Consider the following 18,022-nt stretch of genomic DNA (forward strand, 5'->3'; position numbering starts at 1 on the left):
TGTAGTAGTATACTTGGATGACATTCTGATCTTCAGCCAGAGTTGGGAAGAGCACCTCCACCACATCCGACAGGTTCTCCAAACACTGCGGCAACACAAGCTATGTGCCAATTTGGAGAAATGCACTTTTGGCATGACCGAGGTTCAGTATCTGGGATACATCATTGATGAACAGGGGGTGCATGTCGATCCAGCCAAGGTCCAAGTCATTCGGGATTGGCCCTCTCCAACCACTCTAACAGAGCTCCGCAGCTTTCTAGGTCTTGCCAACTTCTACCGCAGGTTTGTGCTGGGGTTTTCTCATATTTCTTGGCCCTTGAGTCAAGTCACCAAGGGAGGGGCGAAAGCAAAATTCTTTTGGTCTGAATCTCAACAGAAGGCATTCAGGGAGTTGAAGGATCGCCTCTGCACGACACCAGTGCTCGCGTTACCAGATTTACAACAACCATTTGAGGTCGAGACAGATGCCTCTGACTATGCTATTGGGGCAATCCTTACTCAACATGGACATCCAGTGGCATATCACAGTGAAACACTTTCAGACACAGTCCGGAAGTACCCCACTTATGATAAAGAGATGTATTCCATTGTACAGGCCTGCCGACAATGGAAGCATTACATTTTGGGGAAGGAAACGGTCATCCACACAGACCACCGACCCCTGCAATTCATACAGACCCAAGGGAAATTGCAGAATGATCGCCATCAGAAGTGGTCTACATACCTGCAACAGTTTCACTTGAATATCAAGTATAAAAAGGGCAACACCAATAATGTTGCAGATTGCCTCAGTCGACCACCGATCATGGCGCTGACCACCGTGCTCAACTCTTGTGGGCACGAGACTTCTGATTGGCCACTTCTCTACAAAAGCGACCCAGAATTCGGCCACACATACCAGACACTCTTAGAGGGTCGGCATGTTGCAGATTTTCACCTCCAGGATGCCCTATTATGCCACCTCGGTCACCTTTGTGTTCCTTCAAGCGAGCGTGCCAAGATGATTTGGGAAGCACACTACAGTCGGGCTGCTGGGCATTTCGGGGTCGAGAAAACAGTGGCAGTACTACAAAATTATTTCTATTGGCCGAATCTTCGACAGGATGTTGGGAAGTACATCCGATCATGTACTGCCTGTGCCATTGCCAAACTGACCATTAAGAAGCAAGGCCTCTATACCCCGTTGCCTACCCCTAGTCAACCTTGGGAATCCATCTCCATGGATTACATGTCAGGCCTTCCTTCCACTAAGCATGGAAATGACTGTGTTTTTGTGGTCGTCGACAGGTTCTCGAAGATGGCCATTATGGTGGCTTGCAAGAAGAATATCACAGCAGAAGCCACTGCTAAACTCTTCTTTGAACGAGTGTGGGTGCACTTTGGGATCCCACAGTCTATCATCTCAGATTGAGACAGTCGGTTTCTCAGCGCTTTTTGGTCTAGTCTCTGGTCAATGCTGGACACCAAACTCACGAAGTCCACAGCCTTCCATCCTCAAACTGATGGCCAGACAGAGGTTGTCAATGGGACGATTGTGCACATCCTGCGCATGTAAAACTCAAAGCATCCACGTACATGGGACGAGAGCCTCCCCTATGTTCAGCACAGCTACAACCGAGCTCTTCACAGCTCCACTGGCCATAGCCCTTTTCAGGTGGGTTTGGGATTCCAGCCACTATGCCCCATTGATGTGGCCATGCCACTTGCAGCTACTCACATGAATTCAGCTCATGTCCAGTCCGAAACAGATAAGGCCACCACCTTCATTGAGCGCATCTAACATATTCGCCAGCAGGTCCATGACATTCTTGAGAAATCAAATGCCAAGTACAAGCAGCGACATGATCAACATCGGGTGCCACACAAGTTTCAGGTGGGCGACAAAGTCTGGTTGCATTTGCAAAAGGAACGCCTTACTGGAGCCTATCGGAAATTGAGACCACTCCGATATGGTCCTTACACCATTACTAAGGCTATGTGAGACAATGCATTTGAGCTCAGCATTCCCCCATTCCTTGGCCTGCACCCAGTGTTCAATGTGGACTGCCTTCGGCCATACTTTCCACCATTGCTAGACACATCCGACATTGCGGAACATCTCAAACCCACAGAATTAAATCCAGATTGCATGGAACAAGCTACAACTGATCGAATCATGGACACACAGATCAAGAACACTCGCCAACAGAATATCCAACTGTATCGAGTTGTCAAAGCAGGCCAACTCCTTCAGCAGGGCAAGTGGCTCACCAGGGAACAAGTTCAGCAGAAGTTCCCTCATCTCATGGAGGAGCTCAACGCAATGGGGACCATTGCTTCCTAAGGGGGGAGGAATGATCCAGGTGGATATTGGTGGCCACCTGCCAAGTCCACCTGGACCCCCACCATTGTCTTTCTCAGCATTTTCAGTTTCCTTAATTGTATCACAACTTACTATTTTTAGCAGTTTTTCGGGTCCTGAACTTCCGGAGCCGTTTTGAGGCCCTAAACGACGTTTTTTGGGGAATCCGGGGGCAACATGGGTCCATGGAATGGACCGATGTTTGTGTATCAATGTTGCCCGTTCCAACAATGATAGTGCTCGGATAGATCTTTCTAATGAGCTATTGTACGCGTCAAACGGAGATCATATGCCAAAGTTACGACCCCGGGAAGTTGATGTACCAATTTACCCCAAACGGGGCCCACAGTTTGGCGTTTCATCTCCTAGGGTTAGGTTTTGGAATGTTAAGGGTTTTTCCATTGTTTCTCAACAATAAATAGGCCTTCGAGCCTCATTGTAATACAGTTCAGAGGCATGTAGCCATCACATCTCTTCTCAGAGATAAGCTACCATCGCCGTAGCTGGTTTATTTCCATTTCTGGTTGTAAGCATATTTCAGTATTTTCCGTTAATGAAATGAAGTATTATTTCCGCTGCATCTTTGTGTATATGGTTATCTCTATAATTTGTTGCGTTCCTGTTTAAATCCGGATCACCTACAACTTTCTCTGCATCTTGAGCCAGTCGCTCAGCTTCTGTCAAGCGCTTTCGCCCTCTGATGGTTGGCGCTGCATGAGTGGTCTCTTCCACTCCATGAACCTCGTCCTGTGGCTGATCCACGTCCTGAAGCTCATCCTTAGGAACTAATAGCTCCTCATCTGCATGCAAGTGTAGCTCCCTCTCAAGCGAACACTTCATGGCTTTCTCCTCCTGAAATTTTATATCCCGTCGCACAACAGTTTTACCACTGTCTGGAAAATACACACGATAGTTTTAGGGCGTATCAGTGTACCCCACAAATATCCCAACCTCTACGGTCGGCTCCAACTTCTTCCTGGCATCCTTCGTCACATGCATGTAAACGTTAGCACCAAAAATCCTCAAATGAGAAAGATCAGGCTTCTTACCAGAATAAGTCTCCTTAGGTGTACTCATGCCAAGTATCCTATGAGGACAACGGTTCTGCACATAAACTGTTGTATTGCATGCTTCCACCCACAAGTGAAGGGGTAGGCCCTGATCATGCAACATTGCCCGTGCAACACCCACAATCGTTCTGTTCTTCAGCTCAGCTACCCTGTTCTGCTGTGGGTTATGGGGAGCTATGAGCTCTCTACGAATCCCTTCTGCCTTGCAGAAATCCTTGAACTCGTCCGAGATGTATTCACCACCATTATCGCTCCTAAGAGCCTTCACCTTCTTCCCCGACTCCTTCTCGACCAGTGCTTTGAATTCACAGAACTTTGAATATGTCTCGCTCTTCTTCTGCATGAAGAAGATCCAACACTTACGAGAGAAATCATCAACAAAAATCACATAATACCTGTGTTTTGCTGTCAAAGCAACTAAGAAAGGTCCACACACGTCCGTGTGAATTTTCTCAAGGATCGTCGTGGCGCGACTATCCTTCTCGTGAAAGGTGGCTTTCACAAACTTCCCCAAAGTACACCCCTTGCACTGATCTGACTGCGCACGTGTGCCTTTAGGAAGCCCTGTAGTGATCTGCTGCAGTATCTTCAAGGCTCCATGGTGAAGGTGACCCAATCTCCTGTGCCACAACTCGCCATCATCCCGGCTCACCAATCCTTCTGCCTTTCCCGCCATTGCTGCGCATCCATCTACATGCAACTGATAAAGGTTCCTCACTCGAACCCCTATCTTCCGGGTCTCATCAGTTGTCTTGCTACGCAGGAAAGCCTTTCCCTCGCTGAAAACAACATCACACCCCTTGTCTTCTACATCGCCACTGAGATGAGATTCTTCGTCAATCCTAGAACATGCATGACTTCCTTCAATACGAAGGGTTTACCAGACTCCCTCTCAAAGGAAATGGTACCGATACCGGTCGCACTATATCTACCATCATCGCCCATCTCGATGTGCACTCCAAGATCTTTGTCCTCCAGATCAGAGAACAAATCTCTATCTCCCGTCATGTGAAAAGACGCACCACTGTCCAAGAACCACACTGATCCCATCACACTTGAAACCAAGCATGCGATCAATGAAAAATCAAGCTCAAACTGTGAGGCTAGAGCCTCTCCTGTTGAAGATCTAGCAGCCTGCTTGTTCTTCTTCTTCTGCAGACAATTAGTGGCATAGTGTCCGTGCTGGTGACAGTGAAAACACTTCACCTTGGACATATCCTGTTTCTTGCCTTTCGCACCAGACTGAGAAGCTTTCTTGCTCTTCCCTTTCTTTGCTTTGGCAGCCAAAGCACAATTCTCTTCATCAGATACCTTTGATGAAGATCCATTCTCACCTTTATTGTTTCTGAGTTTATCCTTGAGCGCCAGGTCGCTCTTGCTTTGGAATAACATTTGCAATCCGTTGAAAGACATTTCAACAACATTGCTGCAAATTCGATTTTCCACCAGCTCCAACTCAACCGCTTCCGATCTAGAATTCGTGAGAACACAATATTTCTCGTACAAAGATTGACTGTATGGGCATTCACCAGATATCTCACCTTCCAAAGGAAGGATGAATCCAAAGGCTACCTGGACCGATTACAGACTCTGCCTGAAGAAATAGAATGTAAACACTTCTTGAATAGTAGATCTGATGATCAATCCTCGCTTGATATCCTGTAAAAATCTCTTCTACAAATCAAGCAGCTCCGATACCATGTAGAAATTTTCTGCAAATTCTCTACAAATCTAGCTCCGATACCATGTAGAAATTTTGAATAATTTAACACATATTCAACAGAGATTATCCTGATCATGTACTATTGCGGAATACATACACAATACATAAGCTCCTCTACGTTGATCATCAATATAGCAACATCAATAACAATAAAACATCAAGAGCATTCACACATTAACACAGTATGTAACCCGGGGAAAGCATCTCGATAAAAACCCCACACTATCTGTATATTAATGATTGAGACCATGTAACATTACAAAGTACAATGCTTATCACAAGCAATCCAGTACCAGCTCCACCTGTTACACACAATACAACGCAGATCTGATCTCCAAATCTATTCCACTGCTTGCTTGCCTCCACTGCTCAATACCTGCTCAAGAATGAATGAGAATGGTCTACCAAACTCGTATTTCACCTCCAAAGAATCACTCACAATGTGTAAGACGTGAGCAGAAGCTACAAACTGGGCAAATACATGAGCAAACTCATTGGCATACTCAATCCTTTGATTGTGCAAGATCTGATGCACAACTATAATCACAACTGATAGCAATCTGATTCTCTATCACTTGTCCCTGCTGAACTGAACATGCACTGACATGCAACTGAGTTAACTGATGTATTCTATAGTTGTATTATGAGTTAATAATTAGTTTAACAACTCATCATTAGTCTATCTGCAGTTAGACTAACTACAACTAGTTTAACCAAGTCAAACTGAACACAACTCCATCAACTCCACAATCAACTCCACCAAACTCAATTGATTGAGTTCTAACTGAAGTCATGCATGCAACAACTCAACTGACTCATAAGAAAATCGTACTTCCTTCTGACAACTGCATGGGCCACATTTGTAGCTCAAACTGAAGTGCTCCAAGAGAATAAGATCAAGTTTATAGTCCAAATATTATTATGAGACAATAATATTTGACTTTTCTATTTTTGACAGCCAGTCCAAAAATAGACTTTGATCACTCACACTTTGGTCACCCACATTGTGGTCACCCACATTGTGATCACTCACACTGTGATCATCCACACTGTGATAAAAAATAGAACTTGCGCCATAATTTGCCTGCGGGCCCACTTAGTGAAGGCGACTCTTTTCATTAAGCTCCATCATCTTGTTGCAATCTCAACAGATATGGGCAAACTCCTCAAGGTATTGGTGAAAACAATGTAAACTTTGAAATGAGAACTGATATGATTACCCCTTTTTTTGAGGTAACAAAAAAATCAACTGATTTTGAAAAGTGTTGTCGTTGAATATATATATATATATATATTGTACCTTATTTTTTTAAATGTTAGTGATTTGCGGGCTGATTTTAAAAAGTGTTGATTCTGCATGAGGCCCTTTTTTTTTTTTTTTGTAAGCTCAGGTAGTACTCATTCTATTACTGAAAATTTTCCAAAAAGATACATCATCCAAACCATAGAAGCCCGCCCTCAAGGGGAAACCGGGTCAAAAACCATCTGTAATTTTTCAGTCCAGCCCAGAAGTAATAGGCTCTCAGTCTAACCAAAGTAGCTAACACAGCATAACAGTTTTGAAACTTACAGCAAACCTTATTCATAACTATAATGCTACTCCTACTGTTCATTTCTAATTACGTGGACAAAATCAGAACAAAACATATAAACAGAGCTTAACATATCTTCCGTCAAGCCTCTTCCTTTTCCACTGGCCGGCTGGCTCCTTGCGCAGGATTCGGCTGGCTGTCTCCTTGAACAGGGTCCTGACGTTCACTCTTCAGAAGGTGCAGAATCTCATCCATTTTATCCTCCTGTTTTGACAGGGCTGTACGAATATAGCTTAGCTCCTTGCTCATATCAGGTTTCTTCTGAAGCAAATCAGCCATTTCTTTGGCAACCTGTTCCAAGGCCTTCGCCATCAAGCCTTTCATTACCCAATACATGTGAAGGGATTGCTTGAAAAGAGTCCTGCGACCGCGAGTGTGGCCAGGGTCGTGGAGGATTGTTGCCCATTCTTCCATCTCGTCTGCCGATTGCTCCTGAATGGCCTCCTCTTCAAGAAATTGCATTATCTTGCGAATATCAGGGTCAGCATTGTTTTGAAAGGCCTTTTCCGCCGTTCGAATTTGGTGCATCACTGTTCTTTTCGGCTTCGCTGGTCGCTGCTGACGCTTGCCAGAATTTTCCCCTTCCTCGTACTCTGTCGTGCTCTGGTGCCTATCCCCCTTCTGCGTTTTGCTTTGACCACTGCTCGGTGGACGGCCCCTCTTGCGAAGCCCCGAGCGCCTATCTTCAGAGGTATACTGCATAGACGAGTTCGTCTCCAGCTGGGGCGTGCTACCTTTCGAGCTCCGCTTTTGCATTTCCTTGAATCTTTTCCCCGAGACTCCATCGACTTCCTCCTCTGAATCATCGTCTATATCCCAAATAATAAATGGGGGGTCTCGTTCTAAGGGGCTTTTGCCCTTCCCTTGCTCCCGTTCTTCCTCAATTACACTCCTCTCCCCTGCACCACGGCCTCTCTGACGGGTTTCCATGCCACCAGCAGTCCTGTCACTCTTCCTTCTCTGTTTATTTCTCCCCTTGGAATGCCTCTGCAGGAGATTATGGAAATGTTTCTGAAGAGTCCCGCCAAGGTAGTTGTTTATCGAATTCTGATTCTCTTGCCTTCGGAGATTTATAATGAGGTGAGCATAGAATGATGCCTGAAGTTGAATTCCCGACTGCTTCCCATCCAGATCCGGTACCCCACTACCGTCGGCCGTTCCATCCGTAATCACGTCCACTGCAATGTATCCTGACGCCTCGTTAATCTCCCCTCTCAGCTGATGCGTATTAATTATCGCATCAAATGCGTAATCCTTGGTACTCATCCCTGCTGCCGTCATAATACCTCCTCTTAAATCCTGCTTCATCATTGTGCGGATTTGCATGCCACTTACCACCTTATTCAATCGAACCTTGGCCATGGTTCGATCGTTCCTCTGCCATTTAATGATCCCTTTCATTGATCGAAGTGTGATCCCCGATAACACCATCATGATCCGCCTTGATGAGCGTAATCAGATCCTGCCACTCTCTATTTGCCTCCGTATTCCTCCACTGACTATCTATCCTGCTGTGCTGGCCTTTGCTGCCCCAGTTGGCAAGCCAGTCCGCAGGTTTATTGCCATTTCTTCGAACATGATTAAAGGTACAGTAGTCTATTCTTTTAATCATATCCGCGATCTCCTGTACGATACCTGCTGTGCGCCAGCTCTTAGTCACCTTTTCCCACCCCTTACCATTCCTGAGTTTCTTAACCATTTCAATAGCAATTTGGGAGTCGCCCGTAATTTCCAGGTTAGAATACCCGTTTCTGATAGCAATTCTCAAACCAGTGTGGAGAGCCCAGAACTCGGCCTCATTGTTGGTCATATTCCCTCCCCAGTCGGCATATATCCATCTTACTTGTCTGTTGCTGTCACGGAATATGCCCCCGAACCCTGCATCCCCAGGGTTGCCCTTAGAGGCCCCATCGAAATTTAGTTTTATAAATTGTCCCCTGGGATAGGTAAACTTGTCTGGGCTTTTAATCCTCATGTCCTGCTTTCCCCTTAATTGATAATGCACCATCTCAAATTTGAGGTTGAGTCTGTTCATAATTTCCTGCTCCCCTGGATCTGCTTTCCAATCTTCGTCCTGCCATCTCTCTACCAGAATGGTTTCTCTCATCGCCTCTACCACCCGTTCCCAAATTATCTCAGGCCCCTTACTTATACTTTTGAAAATTCTAGCATTGCGTTCCTTCCATACCAGCCATACTACAAAACCTGGGACAAGATTCCAGGCTCTTTGTATGACTCTGCAGTGGAAAGTTTCTTCCCTCCAATGGAAAACCATTTCGATAAAATCTCTAACCTCCACCCCTGGTTTATTAAAGGTGCGCTTGATATTAGACCATAGTTGTTTAATAAACGGGCAGTGGATCATAATATGATCTCTGTTTTCTTCGTGATTCTTGCACAGATAGCAGCTCGAAGGTCCCGAAAAACCCCGTTGTTGAATGCGGTCCCAAGTTAAGATTTTGTTTTTCAAAGCTAACCAAGCGAAAGTGGTCACTTTGGGCCACCAATTTAGATCCCAAATTTTCCTCCAGTTATGCTGGCCATCGATGATGTTGTGAGGATTTGCCAAGTAATAAGCTTCCTTGGCTGAGAAAAGGCCTCTCATGGTATTACCCCAGCGGAGGATATCTTTTCCGTCTCTTACTCTGATTTTCCTTGAGTTCATTTCCTTTTTGAACGCCGTCTGTAGGTCAGGACTAAGATTCTGATCCCACTCTAACGGATCCTTCCAGGATCTCCAACAGTCATTCATGTTGGCAGGATTCCAATAATCCTTGACACTTGTTCTATTCCCCTCAATTCTTCCTCTGATTTGATGTAGGTCCTGCATATTGTTCAGTCTTTCTCTTTGCTGCCATTTGTCGTCCCAGAAGTGAGCTTCATTACCTCCTCTGATTTCCCAGAATGCATGCTGCGCAACAATGTTTCGATTTTGGCTGGCCAGTTCCCATACCGCGGATCCGCGGGGCATTTCTTCTTGTCTTAGAATGTCGTCCTGTGATTCTGGCATTCGATATTTTGTTCTCCATATTGATTTCCAGAGGTCATTTCCCCCTTGCACCCACCTCCACCAAAGTTTAGCTCCCAGTGTTTGATTGAGCAATTCCGGGTCTCTTAATCCTAGCCCACCTCTCTCTTTCCTCTCTGTGAGTTGGTTCCAGGCCACTAAGGCCCATTTCTTCTTTTCCTCCGACCCTCTCCAAATGAAATTTCTGATAATTTCTCTAATTTTCTCATATACTCCTTTCGGGGCCGCCATAATTGAAAGGGGATAAATAGGTATAGCCTGAAGAACCGATTTGGCTAAAACAATTCGGCCAGCAATATTCAGGACCCTAAAAGCCCAGCTCGAGACTTTCTTCCTCATTTTGTCTAAGATTCCCTGCCAGTTCCTTAATCTTTTTGACGTGAAGTCCAGCATATTACCCAGATATTTGGTGGGTAGTTCACCCGTTTTGAAGCCCAGAATTCTAGTAAGGTGAGTCTTCACTTGCTCCACCGTGTTGAAGATAAATACACACGATTTATCCCGGTTAATTTCAAGTCCCGATGCCTCAGCAAACAAGTCCAGTATTTTCTTTAGGTGTTTGACTTCCTTAACCGTTGGCTCTCCAAAGAGCATTATATCGTCAACAAATTGTTGATGCGTTAGAGGAAGTCTGTTTCCCCATAAGCGAAGTCCATTTAATCTGTGAGCTGCTCTTTCCTGAGTAATATACCTTCCTAGACCCTCTGCTGCTAGGATAAACAGGAAAGGAGACAACGGATCGCCCTGACGGATACCTCTGGATGCATTAAACGTGTTCGAAGGGTTTCCATTGACTAAGATAGAAAAGTTAGGGGAAGAAATGAGATTGTGGATCCATGTAATCCATCTCTTGTGAAAGCCGAAACATTCCAGAACCCTTTCCAGGTACCTCCAGTTGAGCCTATCGTAGGCCTTGGATAAATCAAGCTTGATCATCATTCCCTTTCGTTTTTTGTCTTTGAGGGAGTGGATAACTTCTTGAGAGACAACTAAGCCATCCAATATCTGCCTCCCCTCCACAAAACCAGTTTGCTCCGCCGATATTAAACTTCCCAGCAAGGGTTTTAATCTTCTAGCCATTAAAGAGGTTATGATTTTATACACTACGTTACAGAGAGCTATCGGCCTAAAGCCATTAGCATCCTCCTTATTTTCGCCTTTAGGTATTAGAGTAAAGAAGGTTGAGTTCAGAGCCGGCCATACCTTCTGTTGCACCCTTGATTCTTCTACCAAATCCAGTATGTCTTTTCCAAGAAAATGCCAGCCAGCCTGGTAGAAATCTACTGTAAAGCCGTCCGGTCCCGGTGCTGTGCCCTTCCTCATTGCTTTCACTGTCTCTTCCAGCTCTTCCAAAGTTACCGCCCTCATTAAGGCTTTGTTCTGGTCCTCCGTAACTAGTCTAGGAATAGCAGTACAGATCTCCTGGATAGCTCTCCCTCGATCAACTTGAGGTTCAGAAAGGATTCCTCTGTGATGATCCACTAAAGTTTGCTCAATTTCCTTTTGCTCCACCAGTCTTATACCATTATTCCCTTTAATGGAAAGAATTCTGTTCCCCTGTCTATGCTTAACCATTGCCTGATGAAAAAATTTTGTGTTTCTTTCCCCTTCCCGAAGCCATTTAATTCTAGATTTTTGTCTCCATAGAATTTCCTCTTGCTTTCGTCTTTCTTCCATTCTACCCAGCAAAATCCCTTCTTTGGTGATGCTTTCCTCAGCCCTTCCTTCCAGAATTATTTTCTGTTGGATATCCTCCATTTCCTTTTCTAGTTTTTGCTTATCTTCCATGATGTTGCCAAATTCTTCTTTGTTCCACTTCTTGATCTTCATCTTCAATTCTTTCAGCTTTAAATGAAACGTGTGCATCTTACCTCTACCCTGCACTCTACTTTGATTCCACCATTCTTCTACCTTTTTTATGAAGTTCGGATCCCGTAACCAGAATGCTTCAAAACGAAACGGCTTCTTACCCTGGATTTTTTTGATGTCGATTTCCAATCGGATTGGCCAATGGTCCGAGCCCAAGGAGGGGATTATCTTGGCTTCGACATAGATGTCTTTGTTTAAGATGTCTTCAGATACCAGGAATCTGTCCAGTTTTGAGGCAATTTGGTTCCTGCCTCCTCTTCGATTATTCCATGTATAGACTCCGTTGATGGTTTTCATATCTACTACCCTTAGGTCCTCTATCATCTCATTAAACTTGTCCATGAATTGATCCAGCCTTCTAACCCCACCTTTTTTCTCGTCCAGGGATCTGATTAAGTTGAAGTCTCCTCCAATGATCCACGGTTGCCCAGAAAAAAGTTGTCGGATAGTTCTTAAACTTCTGATGAAGTTTTCTTTTTCTCCAGGGTTTGTGGGTCCATAAACACCTGTAATGACCACTTTTTCCTTGGTCCCCACTATCCTGCCCAGCCCTGTCAAGGTTCCCTGCATGCTAGTCCAATTATCTAGAAGGATTTCAGACGGGTTCCACAATACCGCTAATCCTCCAGCAACTCCTATGGCATCCTGTCCCATAACTCTGTAATTCAATCTATTTTTTTCAATGATTTCTTCTAACTGTTGTACACTAATTTTAGTCTCCTGCAATATCAAAATGCTAGGTTTTTCTTTTTTGAGCTTATCTCGCAAATATCTTTGCTTCCCCTTACTATGCAAGCCTCTAATATTCCAGCTTACAATAATCATTTAAAACTTTTGGAAGGAAGGGAAAAATACCTCTGACAGAGGTATCACTTTACCAGAGTTGATCAGTGTTTCGCCCACCGATTGGATAGTTTCATTTAACGTTCTCCGTCCTCTTTTTCTGCTACTTTTGCCAGTATTGCCCATTTCCAGCATTTCTTTCTGCTGCTCACCAACCTCTGTTATTTGTTTTTCCAGGGTTTCCCCTTTCCGTTCCTTGTATTTCTGGAAGGCTTCCTTGAATAGCTGTTTTTGTTTTTCTGGTATAAATCTGCTATCCAGATACTTCCACTCCTGGAGTAGTCTCTTCATTAGCTTTTCCTCTTCGGCCTCATTTTCCATCTGGTTTTCGACTTCCATATGCGATTCCACTGTTTCTTCCGCCTCTTTTTCCTCTGTTTGTTTCTCGCTTGGTCTTTTTGGGCTTTTTGCTTTCTCTTTCTCTTCTCGGGAAATCTCCATGGGCGAGTTCTCTGGATCTTCATCATCATTCAAATTTACTTCATACCCTTCCGCATCATCTTGCAGCACCTGGAACTTATTTTGGCTTTTTATTGTATTGGATGTTTCTTGCGATTTGGGTTTCAGGTTTTCCTTATTTTGCCGTTTCTTTCTATAGACTTGCTGGAAGCCTTCCTCTTTGTCTGCTGCCCTCTCTTTTTCTGGCTTCTCTCCTTCCTCCTTATTTAGAGGGCATTGCCTATATAAGTGGCCGTACTCATGGCATTTCCGGCATCGAAAGGGAATGTGTTCATAATCGAGTGGCTGCGTCCAGACCTCATCATGGTATTCCAATTCAATATTTTCCGGGAGTGGTTCAGCCAAGTTCATGAAAACACAAATTCTGGCAAAGGCATTATACTTTCCTCTTCTGGTGGCCTCTGCAGTCTTGACAAAGCTGCCTATTGAATTGCCTATCCCTTCCAAGATTTCTGGGTCCCAAAACTCATCAGGTAACCCAAACAGCCTAACCCACACCGGAGCATCCATTAGTTTTTCTTTGTCAGGGTTATACCGCTCTTCCCAATGCTTCATAAACAGACCTGCGTTATTCAGGAAGTACGGCCCTTCCTCAAAAATTCTGTTCTTGTCTTCCAGGTTCGTAAAGATAGCAGTGAAGAAACCCTGCGCTCCCAGTTTGAGATCTATATGACCCCGGGGTTTCCATCGCTGTTCTATCCATCTATTTAACTCCTTTTCTGAGGGCCAATAGCCGATAAATTTGCAGATTAATGCATGATCCTTCATATAGCTATTGTATTCCTCCAGTTTATTGAAGGGAATGACATACCTGGGTTTTTTCTGAGCTCTAGGAAGGCATTTTCCTTTCATTCGCTTCTGCCACAAGTTGCCCATTACCGGGGCCAGGTTTTCCTTGTTTCCGCTTGGAGTTCCTTCTGAACTGGTTTCTCCCATCACTATATTTTTGAAGGAGGGGTTTGCACCCCCCCCCCTTGCCTCGTCCATCCCGTTCAGTATTGTCGGCTAGGTTTTAACCCTAGTTCTCTTATTAAAATCAGTGAGACTGCGAAAATCGTTTCAGCCTGGGGAGCCGCAGACCCTGACGCCGGATTCCGTCCTGCGCCTGAGGAACCGACCCCTGGCTACGGATTCCTCTGACAATCCTTGCTCTTCTATTCTGGAACCAGACTTCAACTTGCCGCGGGCCACTAAAACATCATTTTTCCACATGAGGCCCTTTTTTTAAAACACTTATTTTTTTACTTTAATTTTTCTAATGCATTAATGTGAATACTTATTTTCTAAATTTAACAATTTTTGAAGTAGTCTTTTTCTTCATATATATATATATATATATATTGTAGTGAGGTCCTTTTTTTGTACAATTAAAGAAAAATGTTGATATTTTAAAGTTTTGATATTTTACATATTTATATATCGTTAATTATTTTTTCATTACACATCAAATAATTATCTCTAAAAAAAAATTAAATTTTAACATTTGACATAAAAACAAATGTTTTTAACATAAATATAACACAAAAATTTCACATTTTGATCATGTTTTGCTAGAAATGACGTGTCAAAACCACAATTTTTATAGGAAAAATTTAACAAAAAATGGTTATATATATATATATATATATATATATATATATATATATTTTTATGAATTTCATGTCAAAAAAATAATAATCACAATTTTTTTTCAAAAATAATGATTCACATAAAAACTAAAGCGAAAATCACATAATACAAATATTGAACATATAACAACATTAACTGAATACATATTATTCTCATAAAATGTCAAAGTCAAAATATTACAAGTATAACTAATTAATAGTTACAAAAAATGAGTTTGATTTCCAAACATAACTTAAATTTAATCAATAATATCATGTAATCCAAACTCTTCGTCTTTTAGAGTTTCATCATTATATTCTTCCACAATATTTTCTGTTTCAGTTTGCTCATTTTCCTCTTTTGATGGATCTTTGATGTCTGAGAATCTCCCAATATATGCCTTTCTAATCATTCCATCTAATGGTGGTTAAGGTTCATTTTTTTTTTTGCACGAGTGATTCATTAAAATACCCTTTCCTCAACTCAAATTGTTGCATTGCCTCTAGAAGAAATTGAAGAGCATTAATTCTTCACTGAATAAATTTGAACTGTATTGAGTCTTTTTCAATGGCAATGCAATTTCTTCATTTTTGTAGGCAACATGCTAATGTTGTACCTAATTATCAAGCACAAAAGAAATAATGAAGTAAATTAGTATAATCACATATAAATTAAGAAAGAAGATATTGAAATTCAATTTTATATAATAAAACTTACGTGAGCTTGAGAATAAATCAAAAATCCAATCTCCTTCATTTGAACATAAGTCTATAAGATAGTTAATCAATGACCGTGGTTTTTGATAAATGTTAACTATCTCTCATTTTGCTTCTTTATCTTCATATGTTAGTTTTTTACAACAACATCATAAACCAGTACTTGGCTATGACTCTTTCCATCTACTTGATTATGAAGCATAGTTTATAGCTATCGTCTTTTGTCCAATTTTCAAAATGGATGAACTCACAATCACTTATAATTGGTTGATCTTCACGGTTAATAAGATTTGACTTTTTCCTGTAACATGAAATAGTAAAAGTTCAATTAACTTGTACATAAATGAATATTTTAACATTAATCAAACATACAATTTCAACATCTTACTGTCTAAGTTGCATCGTTGAGTTCACTTTCCCCTTTAAGCTTGCCAATAACATTGCCAATTGTGTGTGTGAATAAAATGTCACAAATATCCATAATGGTGATGATGTGACTTCTACAAATCCCACAACCACTTTACTAAGAGCTTGGTAAGTACAAGGGTCACTATCATAATCAATGTTTGAGATATTGAAACCATGGGGAATATCTGCAATAATTAGGGAATAATCCCTTTTAGGTATGAATTTAGCAATGTCCTCACAATCACCTTGCATTATTTGATATTGAATAGTGTCAAGCCTATTCCAAATGAAATGAGCAAGAGTTAGATCAAGTTCAACATTGTTAAAACACTGCTTTCTTAGTATTTCGATTTTAATTTTTTCAATAAAGTTTTGAAACTATCTCGTGCTCCATTTGCATCCTTCCTCATTTTAAATAAAATAAACAAATATATGTATAAGTTATAAAATAAAAATAGTATACAAATGAATAAAAATGAATGTATAAATCAACATACCTTTTTAAATGCAAGATATATATATTTTTTTCGTGTTGATGTAGAACTTGAATATAGGTAGTCGCATACAATATCATCCCAAGTATCTTCATTCAACAATTTAACCATTTGTTCTTGTATTTTCATGTAAACTTTGTGATTGAATATATAAAGTAAAAAAAAAAATATAATGATATGTATAACAAATACTACCAACCATAATATGCTATATTCAAAATAAAATTATAATATAGAAATAAGTAAAAATAATTCAACAAACTTACTTTTGAAATTCATTACACATTTCGTCCAATAATAATTCCCCCGACTTCACATGAGATAATATTGTTTTGACAAATTTTTTTCGTTCACTCCTTGAAATACTCTCCAAGGTGTGATAGTCATATCTTCTGGAAGCAGCTTCATTTCAGAACCTGATTTATTGTTGCTACATATCAATGGTTCAGACTTTTTGACCTTTTGATTTTTAATGCCAATGTACTCCCACATGCTAAAAATCTCATTAATCAATTTACATATCTCTTCAATTTTAAATGTCATCTGGAAAATGTTATCAATACCTCTAAATTTATCAGAATGTACGTTGCCGCCTTTTGAATTGTTTTTTTCATCAATTTGATAGCCTATTTCCATACAACATTCATTCCAAAATTTTAGACTAACTGTTTTCTTATCCCCACCACATTTTTCTTCAAATTCATTATGAATACATCTAACTCTTTGGATCAAAGTCATATATATCCTATATTTATTATCTGTATTATGATCACATGCCAATAACTTTGCTTCTGTATCTGATAAACCAACATAAATGATACATTTCATTGTTTCAAAACGTGGGTTAATGGGATCCACTTGCATGTCTAAGTTGCGAACATGCAGGTGGCGTGGCTTTCTAATTTGATATTTAAATTGTCCTTCACTTGGCTTATAGATCTATCTGACATTAAGCTGAAATGTATGACCACCTCAATTAAGTTTGTCTTTGTCAAGTTATGTCGAATGACATTTTGTTTTGTTTTAATAATGCCATCCTCTAAATCAACTCCTGGTGTAATGAATTCCCTGCTTTCTTTTGAATTTTCACTAGGATCTTCACTGCTGGCCTTGACTTTTTGAGAATGATCAAATTTTATTTTCTTCCTCCTCTTTTTTTCTAGATAAATAACATCCTCATCATCAACTAGAACAAAGACATTCTTGGGCATTTTTACTTTTGGTCTTTTATGGCTCTTCTCTTTTCTAACATCAGTTCTAATCTCATCCTTAGTAATGGCAACATATTCTTCAGCTTTAGTTTCGATTTCATCCTCTTGAAAAGTAACATGTTTAGCTTTGCTAGATTTATCCACTATATGCATTCTTTGTTGATCCCTTGGATGTAGTTTTGTAGCATCACGAATTACTTTTTTTGCTTGTTCGCCATATCTTCTTCCGGCCCTAAGTAGAAATTGCTGACAAAATTCATAATATCTTTCTCTATAAAATAAATGTCTCTGAACATAATTGAAAGATTTTCAATAAAATTCTGTCCAACAAAATATCATATGTCAAAAACTAAGTTATAAAAGATATAATAATACAATTACAATAATGCAAAACACATAAATATAATTATCAATATTTATGATATCTTGTGCAATCTCATTTATGATTTGTTTACACATCTTCGTAGATTCATTTGTCGTGTCATACATTGACAATGCAAACTGATATCTAATCTTGTCATGTGACTTGGCCGATTTTGTAAGTACATAAACAACTTTAGTTTCCAGTATCAAACACATATCTAGTACTTTTCCATGCATCTCATAACTTCCACTATCGTTAAGGATATCAACATACATACATACATACATATATATATA

General features: G+C 41.0%; 1 protein-coding gene across 1 annotated transcript; it reads right to left on the reverse strand.

The window, feature by feature from the left end:
- Window positions 1-8,110: 8,110 nt before the first annotated feature.
- On the reverse strand, window positions 8,111-13,861 carry LOC149155812 (uncharacterized). Its single transcript, XM_089444533.1, has 2 exons — window positions 12,479-13,861; window positions 8,111-12,343 (listed from the first exon to the last, which is right to left on the reverse strand). Exons 1-2 carry the CDS (start codon window positions 13,859-13,861, stop codon window positions 8,111-8,113), a joined length of 5,616 nt encoding a protein of 1,871 aa, XP_089300659.1.
- Between the last annotated feature and the right edge of the window lie 4,161 nt (window positions 13,862-18,022).

The sequence above is a fragment of the Pinus tabuliformis genome, chromosome 9, assembly GCF_031772625.1.
Source record: "Pinus tabuliformis cultivar Carrire ecotype Pingquan chromosome 9, CPIR1, whole genome shotgun sequence".
NCBI classification, from domain to species: Eukaryota; Viridiplantae; Streptophyta; class Pinopsida; order Pinales; family Pinaceae; genus Pinus; species Pinus tabuliformis.

Coding starts and splice junctions, on each gene's coding strand:
- LOC149155812 (XM_089444533.1), bottom strand. CDS start 13,861: ATGGGAGAAACCAGTTCAGAAGGAACTCCAAGCGGAAACAAGGAAAAC. Junction 12,344..12,478: donor AAGTGATACCTCTGTCAGAG/GTATTTTTCCCT, acceptor TTGATATTGCAG/GAGACTAAAATTAGTGTACA.